Genomic DNA, 14,472 nt, shown 5'->3' with positions numbered 1-14,472 from the left:
CACCAAGAGCTTGTAACACTCCAAAGAGAAAGGAAAAATTGAAATCGCATCATATGACCCCTTTAACAACCAAACTGATCTGATATGACAGTGCCAACATAAAGAAGCAAGTAGAGTAGACTTGAGGTGCCCGAGTCACACAGTGTGTTAAAATTTCAGGACTTTCTATTCCTCTGTCTGAATCCTGCTGCTGCTTCACATGGCTTGTATGTGGGGAATTGTTAATAAGATTAAGAACATTACAACTAGATTAGTACCACTTATCTAATGTAGCAAAACTGCATTTATTTTTGATTCAGTGTTTGTGTTTGTCTGGCTTGTAGAGCTCAGAGGCCAGCGCAAAACAGAAGAGTGACATCATCAGCCGCTTGGAGGAGAAAACAAACCAGATGGGGAGCATTATTAAACAGCTGGAGAGCAGGTAAAGGAGTCTAACTACATAAACACAGCATTTACACATGACATGTACACTGCAAAACAAAGAATGGGGTTCAAAAGTCTGAGAGCACAAGTGAAAATGCCTCTTCTAATTTCAATAAACAATATATAACATAGGAGCATATATACTGTATGTACACAATATTATCAATTAATATTGACCTATACTAATAAATGCTTTAAAAGTTAGTTAAATTTTTTTATAGTTTAAATAATTTTTAAAGTTAACAAATTGAACCTTAAAGCGTTATACAACTAAATTTTTATACACTTTTGATTGCAAATGAAAAATTCTATTTTGAATCATAGATTTTATCTGTGAACTTTTGAATCGCACCGTATATAACACATTTTCCAAAGGAGGTTATTGTTCAGGATGGGTAGATTTCCTTAATCGGTGAATGATCATAAATACAGAGTGCAGATCACATATATAGAGCACAAATAAGACAAGTCCACTCTTTCCTGTTTCAGTTCTGTTGCCAACCTGTTGGAGGCAGCAACGTTTGTGTTTCTACAATAACTTCTGCTCTCTGTCTCTGTCTTCTCTCAAACACTTCTTTGCTTTTGCCTGTTCATTTGACATTTTTCACATGCTCATTCTCTTGTGTTTCTACACCTTTTTCCTGAACAGTGAGAAAGACATGGCTAAACAGGCACGAAATTTGAACACGGCTGCAGGAAAACTCCTTTTTTGCATAACATAGATGACTAGGGTGTTTATTTTATTACTGAGTTTCAGATCCATTGCCGTTATTCTGTCTTTAAACCGGACTGAAAACTACAGATCTTGCTTCTGTGTCGCCCCCCAGCCTCATCTTTCAATATTGTACACCTGATCCAGTGCTCCTGTCTCTAGTCTTCTTCTGTATGTTTTAGCCAAAGTAAAAATGCAGCTGTTTTGGCATCTTAGAACAAAGATGGCAGACATGTACATTTTAAGTAATGGAAATGCATCTCTCTTATATCTTTACTTCTCAATACTGAAAAAATACTTCTCAAACCATAACCCAGTTCGGTACAGCACGGGGAAACATTCCTAACAAAATTGTACAATCGTTTTATACTCTATAAAAGTATGCAACACCATATTATTCAGTTAATTTTGGTTAAAAGTCTTTGACCTGAATATTAGACCAACCTGCTTAAGTTTCATGATGTTGAGTGCTTTGATGGATGCCCAAGCTGACAAACAGAGTGTTTATTTCAGGCTTATTCAGGAGGTTATGTTAGCTTTTTTTGGAAGAAATGCTGTTGAGTGCTAGATGGTGTGCCTCGATTATTTTACAGCTTATTGTAAAATTAATTGAAATCTGAATTTGATGCAGTGGTAGTTGATGCCAAATGTCAAAGTTTTGGAAAGATATTTGTGACGCCAAGCTTTACGGATTCTGCAAAAAGTCTGGATGATAAAATCCTCTAAATTGTGAACGGACTGAAGTGTATGTAGACATAATTTAGATGTGAAATGTAGTACAAACATAGCTTAATAAAAAAAAAAATTCAGACACTTGTCAGACTACTTTGCCTTCTTGAGCTTTCACAGTTTCTGCTCTAGCCACATGCTTCCTCCTGTCCTCTCGTGGTCTTTTAAGTTCCTCCCTTTGTTCTTCTTTATGCTTTTATTATTCGATTCATCTTCATTTCCCATGGCTTTTAGTTTTCATTTCACCTCATTAAGTTAATGTGGCCCAAATTCAGATGTAAGAGGGCGGAGCGAGAGCGGGACCTGGCTGATGAGGCCAACCGACTCTTCAAGCAGGAGTTTGGAGACAAGATTGAGAGTCTGCAGGACGAGGTGGAGCAGTTACGGAGACAGAGGTACCGAGATTTACTTACTGTTGTCTACTAGTCAACCAATATATTTTGTTTCAGTGAAGCAGAGGTTATACATATATTATTATTTAGTGGTAACATTTTATAGAAAGATACAGTTTTTAATTAGTTAATTCGGCATTAAGCATCATGAACTAACAATGAATCATCCAGGTTAATATTAGTGTGCATATACACCACTGTTCAAAAGTTTGGGATCAGTAAGTAATTTTTTTTTTAAGAAATATTTTTATTCAGCAGGGATGCATTCATTTTGATTCCATTTTGTCAAAATTGTTTACAAAATTTTTTTTTAAAGGGGTCATATGCGATTTAAATTTTTCCTTTCTCTTTGGAGTGTTACAAGCTCTTGGTGCATAAAGAAGATCGGTAAAGTTGCAAAGACTAAAGTCTCAAATCCAGAGAGATATTCTTTATAAAAGTTAAGAGTCAACCACGCCTACCTAAAATGGCTCGTTCTAACACGCCCCCACATATCTACGTCACGATGTGGGAAGATTTGCATAACGCCGCCCAAATGTTCATGCCAAGAATGAAGGCGTAACTTTTATTCTCGCTGTTGCCGCCAGAAACAATAATGTACATTATGTGGAAAATAATGTTTTTTTTAACCTTAAACCGCATAAACACATCATCAACATCATATGACCCCTTTAAATAAATGCTGTTCTTTACAACTTTCAATTAATCAAAGAATCCTGAAAAATAATGTCTTATGGTTTCAACACTAATAATAATAAGAAATGTTTCTTGAGCAGCAAATCAGCATATTAGAATGATTTCTGAAGGATCATCTGACACTGAAGACTGGAGTAATGATTGCTGAAAATTCAGCTTTGCCATCACAGGAATAAATTACATTTTAAAATACATAAAATGGAAATATAAAACAGGTTGTTTTAACTTGTAAAAAATATTTCACAATATTATTGTTTTACTGAATATATTTATATAAAAATTATAGAAATTATATAAAAATATATTAATATTATAAATTATTAGATTAAGCTAGATTAATAAATGCTTTAAAAAATTGTGTAAACTAACATAACGTTATTGTAAGTTTTACAGGTCAGTTATAACAAATGTGATTAACATAAATTAATAAAAATAAATGTAGTCTAAACTTTGTCACTGATCTTGTCACATCTTTAGCATGGCTTTTTTGAACCCTGAATAAAGCACAAAAGTTAGTTGTCATGGTGATTGAATCAGATGATTTCACAGTCACATTGTGAAAATGACAAACACAGTTTAATGAAAGTGATATGTTGTAAAGCCCTTGTCTTTCTTGATATGATAGATGGCTTTTGGACCAAGAGCTCAGGAAATGGAGAGAACCGCATCCTGGAGGACACATGTCTGAAGCTCTTTTAGGAAAAACGCCGCCTCAAAGAGACATGAGACAGCATGTGGAGGACATTGGAAGGGTGAGACCTGCTTTCCACTTTAGTGTCATTCAGTTGCTATCGCTATATGTAGAGTGTGCTGTTCTCTGAAATTCAGGATTGTGTTTTTTATATAGGAGTTAGATTCTGTCAAAAAAGAAAACGGTACATTGCGTACTGCACTTGAGGAAAAGTCAAGTCTAAGTTCCAGTTTGTAAGTCTATCTTAAATGCTGGACCAGTTACATACAACTCTATTTATCTACTGCAGTGTTATTAAAATTAAACTAAAACTGTATTTTTCTCAGGTCGCTGTCACATGAAGATGAACAGGTACTATACATTTAATCACTAATTTTTATTTTTTAATCCGAGGTTCCCTGCAATAATTTCTTATTTTATATTCATACATTTCTCTCTTACTTGATAGGACCAGTCTCTTTGTAAAGACGTTGTCCCTTCCATCTGCCCAATGTGTGAAAACCAAGACTCTCTGACTACACCCAAGGTACCAAAGCAAAGCCATCCAACATTTAAGCAACAATAAAACTAAATCCTCAATAAACAAATCACTGCTTTTTAAATTATTAAACTACACAACCATTCAAAAGTTTGAGGTTTGTAACATTTATAATGTTACAAACGATTGTTTCGAATAAATGCTGTTCTTATGAACTTCGTTCATCAAAAAATCCTGAAAAATTGTAAGTTTTCAACTGATAAAAAATAAATGTTTCTTGAGCACCAAATCAGCATATTAGAATGATTTCTGAAGGATCATGTGACACTGAAGACTGGAGTAATGGAATAACTTACACTTTAAAATATATTTAAATGGACAAGTTTACATTTATTTTTAATCAAATATATGCACATACATTACAAATACAAAAACTTTGAATGGTACTGTATATATTCTTGCTTATGATCACACGTTTTTCCTCAGTGACTAAAGTACAGCATACAGTATGATACATATTAAGCACTGTTGCTAACATTTACATTTTACGGAACATGATCTTTAGCAATAGAACTATGGAGTAGAACGCTCTTACAAGTACATTAGAGGTGTGTATAGACTGTCTTTTTAACCATTTCAGAGGCAATGCAAGAACTGCAGTGGCGTGTTCTGTGAGAACTGCATGGCAAATGAACTCCCTCTGCCCTCCTCCATCAACCCTGAACACGTGTGTGACGTCTGCTATTCTCAGTTAATGCAGCAGTACGCGTCCTCCCCATCCTGAGGGGGCGCTCATCTCTGAGCAGACTATTCTGGCAGTAGCTTCAACGGGTTATCCATGAAAAATTACACATCACATTTTAGATCATCAATCAGTATCAGGCATCTCAGTTTAGCAACATATCTGTTATTTTGTTAGTATATAACATTTGCCAAAAAGGGATGATTTTTACAAGCTCTTTGTTGGAAATGCTTTAAAGATTTTCGTGATTTCATATAATTCTTGAGGATGAGTGAAGCTGTCCACCAAGTGGATTTATGAGGTTCTAGTACTTGAATTGTATCCGTGCCATTCAATATTGCAAGCAGGATGATACAATAACATAAGTCACAAATTAATAATATATAAAAAAAAAGACTTGGATGATGGATTGTAGACAGGATAGTGTCAGCTTTTTGAAAACTATGACACTAAACAAGGCACATACACTTAACATTTTAAACTTTTGAGTCAAATTCATAAATTGTGCAAAAAAAGATACAGTTCAGACAAACTGCATATTATGGAGCTTGTCACAGAGAAGACCATAACTCGACACTGAAAGTATGTAGAGATAAAAAGGTAGTTTTATGCCTGTGTAATGTATTTTATTCTTATTAGCTGAACAATAAAATTTTATTTTAATTGTGATTTCTCAGTTTAAGTCATTTTATACATACATGCATGAGCAAACATTTATGGCAGAATTAAAGCTTGGTGGAAGACAGGAATTGTTTGGCATGTCTGGGTGCTACAGGGATAAACAGCACTTATTTCTATCTGTATCTGTATCAAGGCTTTCCCAAAGTTACAAGTAAAGCAATGCAATAGTTACTTTTTTATAAACTTTGCACACTTCCTCTACATATGACTGTTTTGTTAACATTGCGTTGATCTGAAATGAATATCCAAAAATAACACACAACAGGCGATATTTGTAAAGTTGTCTTTTCATGTTGGTTCTATGTATTCTTGTAATATACACTGAATTACTTTCATTAAATAGACTGGGCTGCAATGCATTAAGACAGTTTAAATAGTTTACTTTCAACTTATTGTTCCTCCCTTGATGCTGATGAATTCAGGAACAACTCAATATATCGCTTCACTGGACAACGGGGAAAAAAAACAAACAAAAAAGCAAAATTAATCATCATGTTTGTATTTAACATTTTGGACCACATTTGGGTTATTTCAGATGAACACATATTGCTTACTTATATACTCTCTGTCTTTGGACATGGCTAAAACGGCATCTTGATGTGTTCTGAAGTAGGCATCTGCCTCACCGGTGGGTTGTCCGTCTGGACCGTACTCTACAAGAACCTTCACCAGTCTGATGGGAGTGAAAAACTGGAACAGAAATGACACCTCAGTCATTCAGTGTAGATTATATACCGGGCAAGATCAATTTAGGTCTAATTAAGGAGTTATGCCAGTCCTCTTGACCACCTCATTGACAGCGAAGCACACAAATAATCAAAAAAATCATGTTGCATCTTAAATAGGATAAATTCAACATAAAACGTTACCTTTACAATGTCCTCTCCTGTGGCTTCATATGGCAGACCTCTCATGTGAATGAGGTTCTCTGTTGTTGATATAGAGCTACTGTTTGCTGTCCACAAAAATATAGATGTTCAGGACTGCACACAGTATACAACATGTATTAATATTTCAAGCCTGGTTGTAAAGGAACGCTGCAATAAACACCTGTTTTCATTGTGCGTGGCGTGTCCTCAGCTCCTGGTGTGAAAGCTGATGTCTCATTTCGCCCTCTTCCATACTGGACTTGGATCTCATTTTTCCTGCTGGGGAAAATCTCTATATACCTGCATATGAGGGAAAAAAAAACCTTTATGAACACAGATCTGAAATGAGTACATATTTCATTTGAAATCTTTTGGGGCAAGACACCCCAGGTGATGTAACTAAAATAACTAAGAGATACCACCATAATTCCCTACTTGACTTACTTACATTAAGAATTGCAAACATTTTTAGTATAGGTTTTTGTGAAATGGTACGCTTAAATATGCAAGTGATCCATTATCTAATTAATAATAAAATGTTAAATGTATAAAATCAGGCACATGATATATGAAAAAACATACAGATGGGAATAAAGCTAAAGTTTGGTGTAAGTGCTACTGAAGTGGAGAAATGTGAATGGAAAAAATTATTTTGAGAAAACAGCCTTTAAAGATATGTAATGTAATTGAAATCTATACACGCAAATAGATGAATTGCAATAAAATCAGTGGTGGACAAAGTACACAAATCAAGTACTTGAGTAAAAGTACAGATCCGTATAATAAGATATTACTCCAGTAAAAGTAAAAGTACTCAGTTTTCAATTTTACTCGAGTGAAAGTACAAAAGTACTTTTTTTTTTTAAATAATTTGTTACGTACTTAAGTAAAAAGTACCGATAGATGAATGATTATTTTGCAGTTTTATATAGGCTACTTTTATCATTTAATTTTAAATTAGCATATATTTTTTTATAATCCTACTGCTCAAAATACCTGGGATTTTCTCAAAATAACCAATAAGGAAATAATGAATATAATAAGGAAAATATAATTAGATTTTCATAAAGATTTTTTTCTTCTCAAACCTTGTCTGTGGTGTAAAAACACCCCTGGCCAAATGCCCCCCGAGGGCATCACTTCCCACTTTGATAATTACTGTAGTTACCATGTTCTGAACATCACATCCTTTCTTTTTCCCTCAGATGTAATCTAGCTAGGTGGCTGAATAAAAATATTTGGACTTTATTATTTTTTTTAATTACCTCAATTTAGCACCAGCAAGCTCGTTAGCTAGACATTTGGCATCAGCTAACATTATTGACTTATTTTCAGCATGGTTATGAATAAACATTTATATTTGTCTACTCGGCTAGTTGATCCAGATACATAGTAACTTAGGCTATGTGTGCTGACAAACAATATAAAAACAGATGTCACATAGGGCTAAATGCATAGCATTTTAGTAAAACTGTTAACGTTACAGCAGCGGGGAAGATGAACGTGCATGAGTTATTTGATCTAATCTGTGTTATTTTAATGTTTTTTTACCTAAAACATAGAGACTCTGATGTTAATGTGTCTGCATTCAAGCATTTTAGTGGGCTACAGATCACCCTTTACAGCAGATTTAGTTCACAAACAGCATCAGACGCGCGCACGCTCTCAAGATCTCCCAGTTCTTACTTGTGAATTCAGTTCACTGGAGACTCGCACTAAATGGTTAATTTGAATAAGTGAGTTGTCGACTCGAGAACAGCTGCAATCGGATCATTCCAATTCGTGAATGAATCGTTTGGTGCGATTTGCGAACCGATTTAACAGGTCCATTGAAAAGAATCAGTTCGTTCATGAATCAGACACTGCTTCTGCGTCTCGGAGCATGTGATATATTATAAGGAGTAACAATACATTTTATGAAATGTAGTGAAGTAAAAAGTACGATCTTATGCTTTGGAATGTAGTGACGTAAAAGTAAAAGTTACTCAAAATAAAACTACTCCAGTAAAGTACATATACTTGAAAAATGTACTTAAGTACAGTAACGAAGTAAAACTACCCCGTTACTGTCCACCACTGAATAAAATAAGCATGTAAATGTTTTCCCAACTCTGAAACAACACACGATGAAAGGCATTATGGAAGTGCCTTAAAAAAATAAAAACGGTGGTTTCAAACGAAAAACTACAACAGCATTTGTAAATAAAAAAAATAAGAGTACAAGAATAAAGTAATATTTTGAGAATAAAGTCATAGCAATACAAAAATAAAGTCTAAATATTTTGAGAATAAAGTCAAAATTACGAGAATTAAGTCGTAGCAATTACGAGATTAAAGTTATAATATTTTGAGAGTATGGCCTATAATGCACATGCAAATGGCCCGGATTGGGAGCATCGGGAGAAATTCCGGTGGCCTGGCAACTGATTTGAATATATGTGGAATTATTAGCAGAAATTATTCCATGTGTCATTTACTCGCAGGGACAGTATGCTTGGAAATAATATTTCAAGTCTTTGAATGCATTCATTATTTGTTGTGTGCCAGCCACCCAATAATAGCAAAAAGCTTTGTGTTTTTGGTACTTTTAATATAAAACAGTCTCAGCTTTCAAATTCTGTCAGTTTTATAGCAAAATACAAACAATGTGTCTTGAAATAATGCGTTTTTCACACACTCTTTAATGTGGCGCTACAGATCGCTGTATTCGCCTCAGTTTAAGCGTTTTTTTTTTTAAGCTGTTTAAGCATTTGATTCAATCATCTTTACATTACAATGAGACATTCGTTTAATTAAATTATACTGTTTTTTTTCCCCATTCCTTCTGATATTCCTTTACGTTTATATTGTGCTATAAATTGCAATAAAGAGGAAAAACACATTTATAATTTGTATTTCGTGATAAAACTTGACAGAATTTGAAAGCTGAGCGGTGTTATTAAAAGCAACAAAGCACAAAGTTCATTGCGATTACTGGGTGGCTGTGCGCTACAAATAATGAATGGATTTAAAGATGTGAAATGTTATCGTGAAATAGTCGTAAAAAAACACATATATGTTCCAAAAATATATATATTTTGTGTCAAGTATTGAAATACCAACCTGTTTCCCATGACTTCTCTGTCTTTCTTTAGGGCATTTTCAGCAATTCCCTTAGTGGCAAACTGCACGAAGGCATCGCCTGAGTTTCTTCCTCTCCTGTCCAGGACTATTGTAACTCCATCTTCCACAATCTCCAACCCTGTTTTGAGAATTTTAAAACACAAATTAGAGTTGCACAATTAATCGAATTTCTAATCGCGATTACAATTATGGATGCCACAATTATGTAATCGTTCAAAGCGGCAATTAATCGTTCAAAGTCCACTTATGCTATTCTATACATTCTAGGCAATTAATCGTTCAAAGTCCACTTATGCTATTCTGCGTGCTTAAGATGCTTTTTTTTCTTTCTACATGTTATCGCAAGGGTTTTTCCATTGTTTTAATTTTAGTTTTAGTATAACATTATAATACCATTCATATTTTTACTTTTTTATAATTTAAAGAAACCAATCCGATGTATAGTTGACATTTGAGGCTTAATACTATAGAAAAGCACAAAGTTTTTCAGTTAGTGTTTTCAGCTTGTTTATTTTCATATAAAAATACGGCATGCAGTTGCATCAAACAATGGTATAAACATAATTCAATGTAAATTGTGATAATCGTAATGAATAATCGCAATTACAATTTCAAGGGAATAATCGACAATTATGATTTTTGTCATAATCGTGCAGCCCTAACACAGATGAAGCACATGGCTTTTATCAGTGCAATGCCATTCAAATGTCACCTTTTTAAGGATCTGACCAGAGAAAAACTGAATGAGGTCTTTCTCCGTGCAGCTGAAGGGAAGCCCTCTGAGTCGCACCACTTCATCTGACTCTGTAACCTGCTGTGTAGCCTTTAATATGGCTTCAGCATCTTTGTTTGTTACCTCAAACACTGAAACACATGACAGCAGTGTTCACTAAAAATTAGCTCTGTGAAAAACTTTGGCAGGTGATAAACACAAAAATAGTGCTTACCTTCAACAAAGCGCTGTCCCAGGTAATGCTTGTGCAGATCCAATGCTTTGCAAACGTCCTGCTCGTGCTCCAGCTCAATAAACGCCCGTCCCGTCGACCTGCCGTTCCTGTTGTGAATTATATGGATTCCCTCAACTCCACCTCGGATCCTACAATCTACAAAAATCAAATATATAAATAAAATGTGTACTTCACATCATGAGCAGATCATATCAGAACATCTTCAGGAGCTGGAAATCCATACATGTGGTTATTGTTGCTGGAACCCTACAAAGCCTACTGTATCATATTTGATCAAATCATTTCTAAGGCCTCTGAATGATCAGCATTATAGAAACTTTGCTGAAAAATCTGCTACATGCTTTCTGCCATTGATTGAAAGTTTGTACTTTTTAATCAAGTAAAAGGCCTTTTAGTACAATACTAAAAACGTCCACCTTCTGTTTGTGGTACACGTACTTTTCTGATGGAATCTTTAATGATTTTTATAAAGTAAATGTAAAGATAACTTTTATATTATTATTTCAAGGTTAACACTTTCTCAACTGAAGTAACTTTGATAATCCACATATACATTATTATTTTGAAAAATCATATTCAGATCTGAATATCAAGTATGATATATAAGGCTTTTAAACATTTAGCATTGGACTATATGTTTTGCCCGCCAAAATGAACGCTACAGAGCTTTGATAATAAAACTAAGCGTTGACATACATATCTTACTATGACATTATACAGCGTAACAACTTATATTTACATGCATTTAATCTAATAATCCATTAAAGTGTGCCATTATAATTACTAGCTAGTGACATAAAAACATTCGCACCAAATTGCATATTTTCGCTCAGTTTGAGACTCTTAGCAAAAATAAATAAAACTGAAGTGTTTTATAAGTGTGAGCTCCATATCCTCCTATATTCATATATCATGGGCCATACAAGCCTGATGTATCAAATATGATACAAAACATAAAATACACATTCAAACTTTTTTAAAGGTATTCTTTTATATTTTATCTAAAGGTTCAATAAACTCTTCCAAAAGTTAGGTTTTTCTGACTGTTATTTCATATATTAGACATTTGAACATGATCAAGTAGGTGAAGCATGTCTGCAAAAAGACTTTTGAGTAACGTTACCAGAAAAAAAAGTTCATTAAGTCCTCTGCAGTACATGACCAAGGAAAACCCCTGGCCTGGATGATGAACACTTCCTTTGCTTGGGGCTCTTCACAAGGGGTGTATTTTGGTAGTGGTGGGTACTCATCTTCCTTAGATGGTGCCTAAAATATTAAAAGAATAGTGTCTGAAGAAAACAATTAAACAACGTACTGTGTCTGGAACAGTCTTTTCTGGAAAACAGTACCTCAGTAAATAGTCTTCGTTGACACACTGTCCATGGATGCTGGACTTCACGGTCTGCTACACATCTCGCCGAGCATGAATGAACATCTCGACCTCGTGCTACTGTAAACTGCGCAGTTTTAATCTGAGTCCGAGCCTCCACGCATGGAAACTGCTGCTTCCTCCTGATACAGCGAACAAGAGCGCGCTCCTACTGAATGCAGACATCTTGCGCTGTACAAAACTTGCACGAAAACCTAAAGTATTGAGACAGCTTTAAGTTAACGGCATGTTTCGGCTCAGTTGCCCCAAAAATCACGTTGACCTGCGGCATCAGAGGACAACGTGACGCGAACAACACGCGCCTTTCGCCTTGACAGTCCTTTCAAAATAAAAGTTAAATGTAGTTGTAGTTCAAAACAGCAAAACACGTTGTTTGATTTGGAAGCAAATTATTGCAATATTTTCTGAAAATGATTGACTTTTTTTTAGGATGCAAAATATCTTTTGTCTACACAGGCAGTATTAGATATTGTAAAGACATGTTGTTTGTAAAATTACATTTTTGTTTTTTATTATCATTGTACTAAATGTAAAACAAATGATCATAATGTTATTTGGCAAATATACATTTTATAATAAGTTAACAGTTAAAAGTAATTTGTTCTATAGCCCATTTACATTACATTGATTCATTTAGCCGACGCTTTTATCCAAAGCGACCAAAGCGAGGAATTGAGGAGCACGCGATTCATCATAAAGAGGCAAATAGACACAATACAAAGTTTCAAGTTCCGATTAGTACAAGCTAGACAGGGGGTTAAAGAAAGAGAAAGCATTTATTTATTTATTTTTATTTTATTTTATTGTTTTTTATTATTTATTGATGCAGTCAAATGTAGACGAAAGAGATGAGTTTTCAGCTGTCGCTTGAAAATTGTCACAATAAACACTTTTTAAGGCCAATTTAGATCTGTTTATTTTTATTAGGACTAAAAAAAAATTTAACCAACATAATTTTCCTTTCAAAATTTCCCAGTTAACGTCAATTACAGCAATAGATATAGAGTTGGTTAAGAACACAAATATCAGTTGAATTCCCCAAAACGCTCTTATATCCTAATGCTAACGTGACTCTTATTTGAGAAGAAAGTAGATCATGATCTCGCGAGATTTGGGGCTCTGGCGAGACTTTGGATTGGGAAGGAGAACTTTTGCACGGGCAGGATCAGTGTTGTTGTAGTGTTAGGGATTATAAGGCGCAAATTATTTGCTTTTCCACCTTTCAGAATTCAAGATAACGGACTAGTGTCGATTTCTCATCTACAGCGCATTTTATTCAAGGAGAGATGAGCTTTTTATTGTAAGTATGATTGGTTTCTGTAAATGGGAACACTGATGGCTAGTTAGCAAGCGTAGAAATACTGCTTTTGTCCCGAAGCTGCCTGTACATTACCAATCCTGACTCACAGCCGTCATTTATTAGAAGCTAACTGTAATGATATATAAAAAAGCTGATAGAAGCACAGTCTGATCCTGTCGCAGCAGATTAGTATGTGACCATCATAACACAAAACTGTAGTCTGGCTAATGAAGAATAAATACTCAGCCAGTACATGAGGCCATCAACAGCTGCATGATCTTGGGTTTGGTTACTCCTCATTATGACTGTGCTTGGATTCATTGTACAGTAATCTGACTGTGAACACAGCTGTATTTCCCAACATCATGTCATTTATGTAAACGGGAGATGTCGTGTTTTGTGGATAGATTCCAGTAGCTTTTTCTCAAATGTGTCCCTCTATCATAACTCAAAGATGTTAGTGTAATATATAATTTTTATTTAAAAATCCTATTATCATCAATGACTGCTAGTGCTACCTAATAAGTGTTCTGTCGCCATCACAAAACGTACCAAAATGATTTGACATCAAATTAAATCCAGATGTGATCAGCATGTCTGGATAATTCCACTATAATCCCAGTATACTGTATACTGTACTATACATATCCCAGTGTAGTAAGTCACAATACAATACATTTTGCTTTTAAATCTTGATTTGTTGTCAGCTGCAATCTGTGTTGATGTTCACAGGTATTTTTTAAATTATGCCTTTGTCTCTCTCTCTCTCTCTCTCTCTCTCTCTCTCTCTCTCTCTCTCTCTCTCTCTCTCTCTCTCTCTCTCTCTCTCTCTCTCTCTCTCTCTCTCTCTCTCTCTCTCTCTCTCTCTCTCTCTCTCTCTCTCTCTCTCTCTCTCTCTCTCTCTCTATATATATATATATATATATAGGGCTATATTAGGGAGATGCTAACTAGGATTTAAATGTGTTGTGACAGCTAAATTATAGAAACAATTATAATCTTTTGCTGTAAAGTCTCTAGAAGCATAAATATAACAATGTCAGCAATCAAAAGCGTAATGTATTTCTTTATTTTTCTGCTTTCCACTGAAAATGGGAAGTAGGCTGTGCTGCAAACCAGGCTGTATGATTCACAAGATAATTCAGTGAAGCCTCTAAAATGGAATCATGGCTTCAATATTTGTTAAGTTTAATTTGATTTGTGCAAAGAGTGTTTTTCACCATTGTTTTGTTGTTAAAATAGCATAATTATGCCTTCAAAGAGTTTATGCATGCACAC

The 14,472-nt window shown here is 34.7% G+C and overlaps 3 protein-coding genes across 6 annotated transcripts in view; 2 read left to right on the top strand and 1 right to left on the bottom strand.

Moving 5' to 3' along the window:
• The window catches only part of LOC107676661 (protein RUFY3-like), a 15,550-nt gene extending 10,023 nt beyond the window's left edge, over positions 1–5,527 (top strand). For all 4 annotated transcript variants that reach the window (XM_016471276.1, XM_016471278.1, XM_016471279.1 and 1 more), the window contains 7 exons: positions 324–421; positions 2,140–2,259; positions 3,578–3,704; positions 3,800–3,876; positions 3,970–3,994; positions 4,092–4,169; positions 4,762–5,527. In XM_016471276.1, the coding sequence (XP_016326762.1) occupies positions 324–421; positions 2,140–2,259; positions 3,578–3,704; positions 3,800–3,876; positions 3,970–3,994; positions 4,092–4,169; positions 4,762–4,905 (669 nt within the window). In that variant the 3' untranslated portion in view covers positions 4,906–5,527. The remainder of the gene's footprint in view (positions 1–323; positions 422–2,139; positions 2,260–3,577; positions 3,705–3,799; positions 3,877–3,969; positions 3,995–4,091; positions 4,170–4,761) is intronic.
• A 76-nt stretch (positions 5,528–5,603) lies between these two features.
• LOC107676628 (heterogeneous nuclear ribonucleoprotein H) lies at positions 5,604–11,325 on the bottom strand. Its single transcript, XM_016471219.1, has 8 exons — positions 11,316–11,325; positions 10,484–10,639; positions 10,266–10,400; positions 9,516–9,654; positions 6,595–6,713; positions 6,414–6,499; positions 6,099–6,234; positions 5,604–5,989 (listed from the first exon to the last, which is right to left on the bottom strand). The coding sequence occupies exons 1-8, from the start codon at positions 11,323–11,325 to the stop codon at positions 5,934–5,936; spliced, it is 837 nt and encodes a 278-aa protein (XP_016326705.1). The 3' UTR covers positions 5,604–5,933.
• A 1,649-nt stretch (positions 11,326–12,974) lies between these two features.
• LOC107676665 (MOB kinase activator 1B-like) overlaps positions 12,975–14,472 on the top strand; it is an 8,605-nt gene continuing 7,107 nt past the window's right edge. The window contains exon 1 of the mRNA XM_016471287.1: positions 12,975–13,194. Coding sequence (XP_016326773.1) covers positions 13,181–13,194 — 14 coding nt within the window. The 5' untranslated portion in view covers positions 12,975–13,180. The remainder of the gene's footprint in view (positions 13,195–14,472) is intronic.

Source organism: Sinocyclocheilus anshuiensis, unplaced genomic scaffold, assembly GCF_001515605.1.
Source record: "Sinocyclocheilus anshuiensis isolate Anshui unplaced genomic scaffold, SAMN03320099.WGS_v1.1 scaffold344, whole genome shotgun sequence".
NCBI classification, from domain to species: domain Eukaryota; kingdom Metazoa; phylum Chordata; class Actinopteri; order Cypriniformes; family Cyprinidae; genus Sinocyclocheilus; species Sinocyclocheilus anshuiensis.
Note: the sequence above shows the minus strand (reverse complement) of the source record. Positions and strands in the feature narration are given on the sequence as shown.

Excerpts from the sequence above, each read along its gene's own strand:
- LOC107676628 (XM_016471219.1), bottom strand. Across the intron at positions 9,655-10,265 it reads CCTCATTCAGTTTTTCTCTG|GGTTGGAGATTGTGGAAGAT; the intron begins GTCAGATCCTTA and ends TTCTCAAAACAG. Across the intron at positions 6,235-6,413 it reads CAGGAGAGGACATTGTAAAG|TTTTTCACTCCCATCAGACT; the intron begins GTAACGTTTTAT and ends TTTCTGTTCCAG.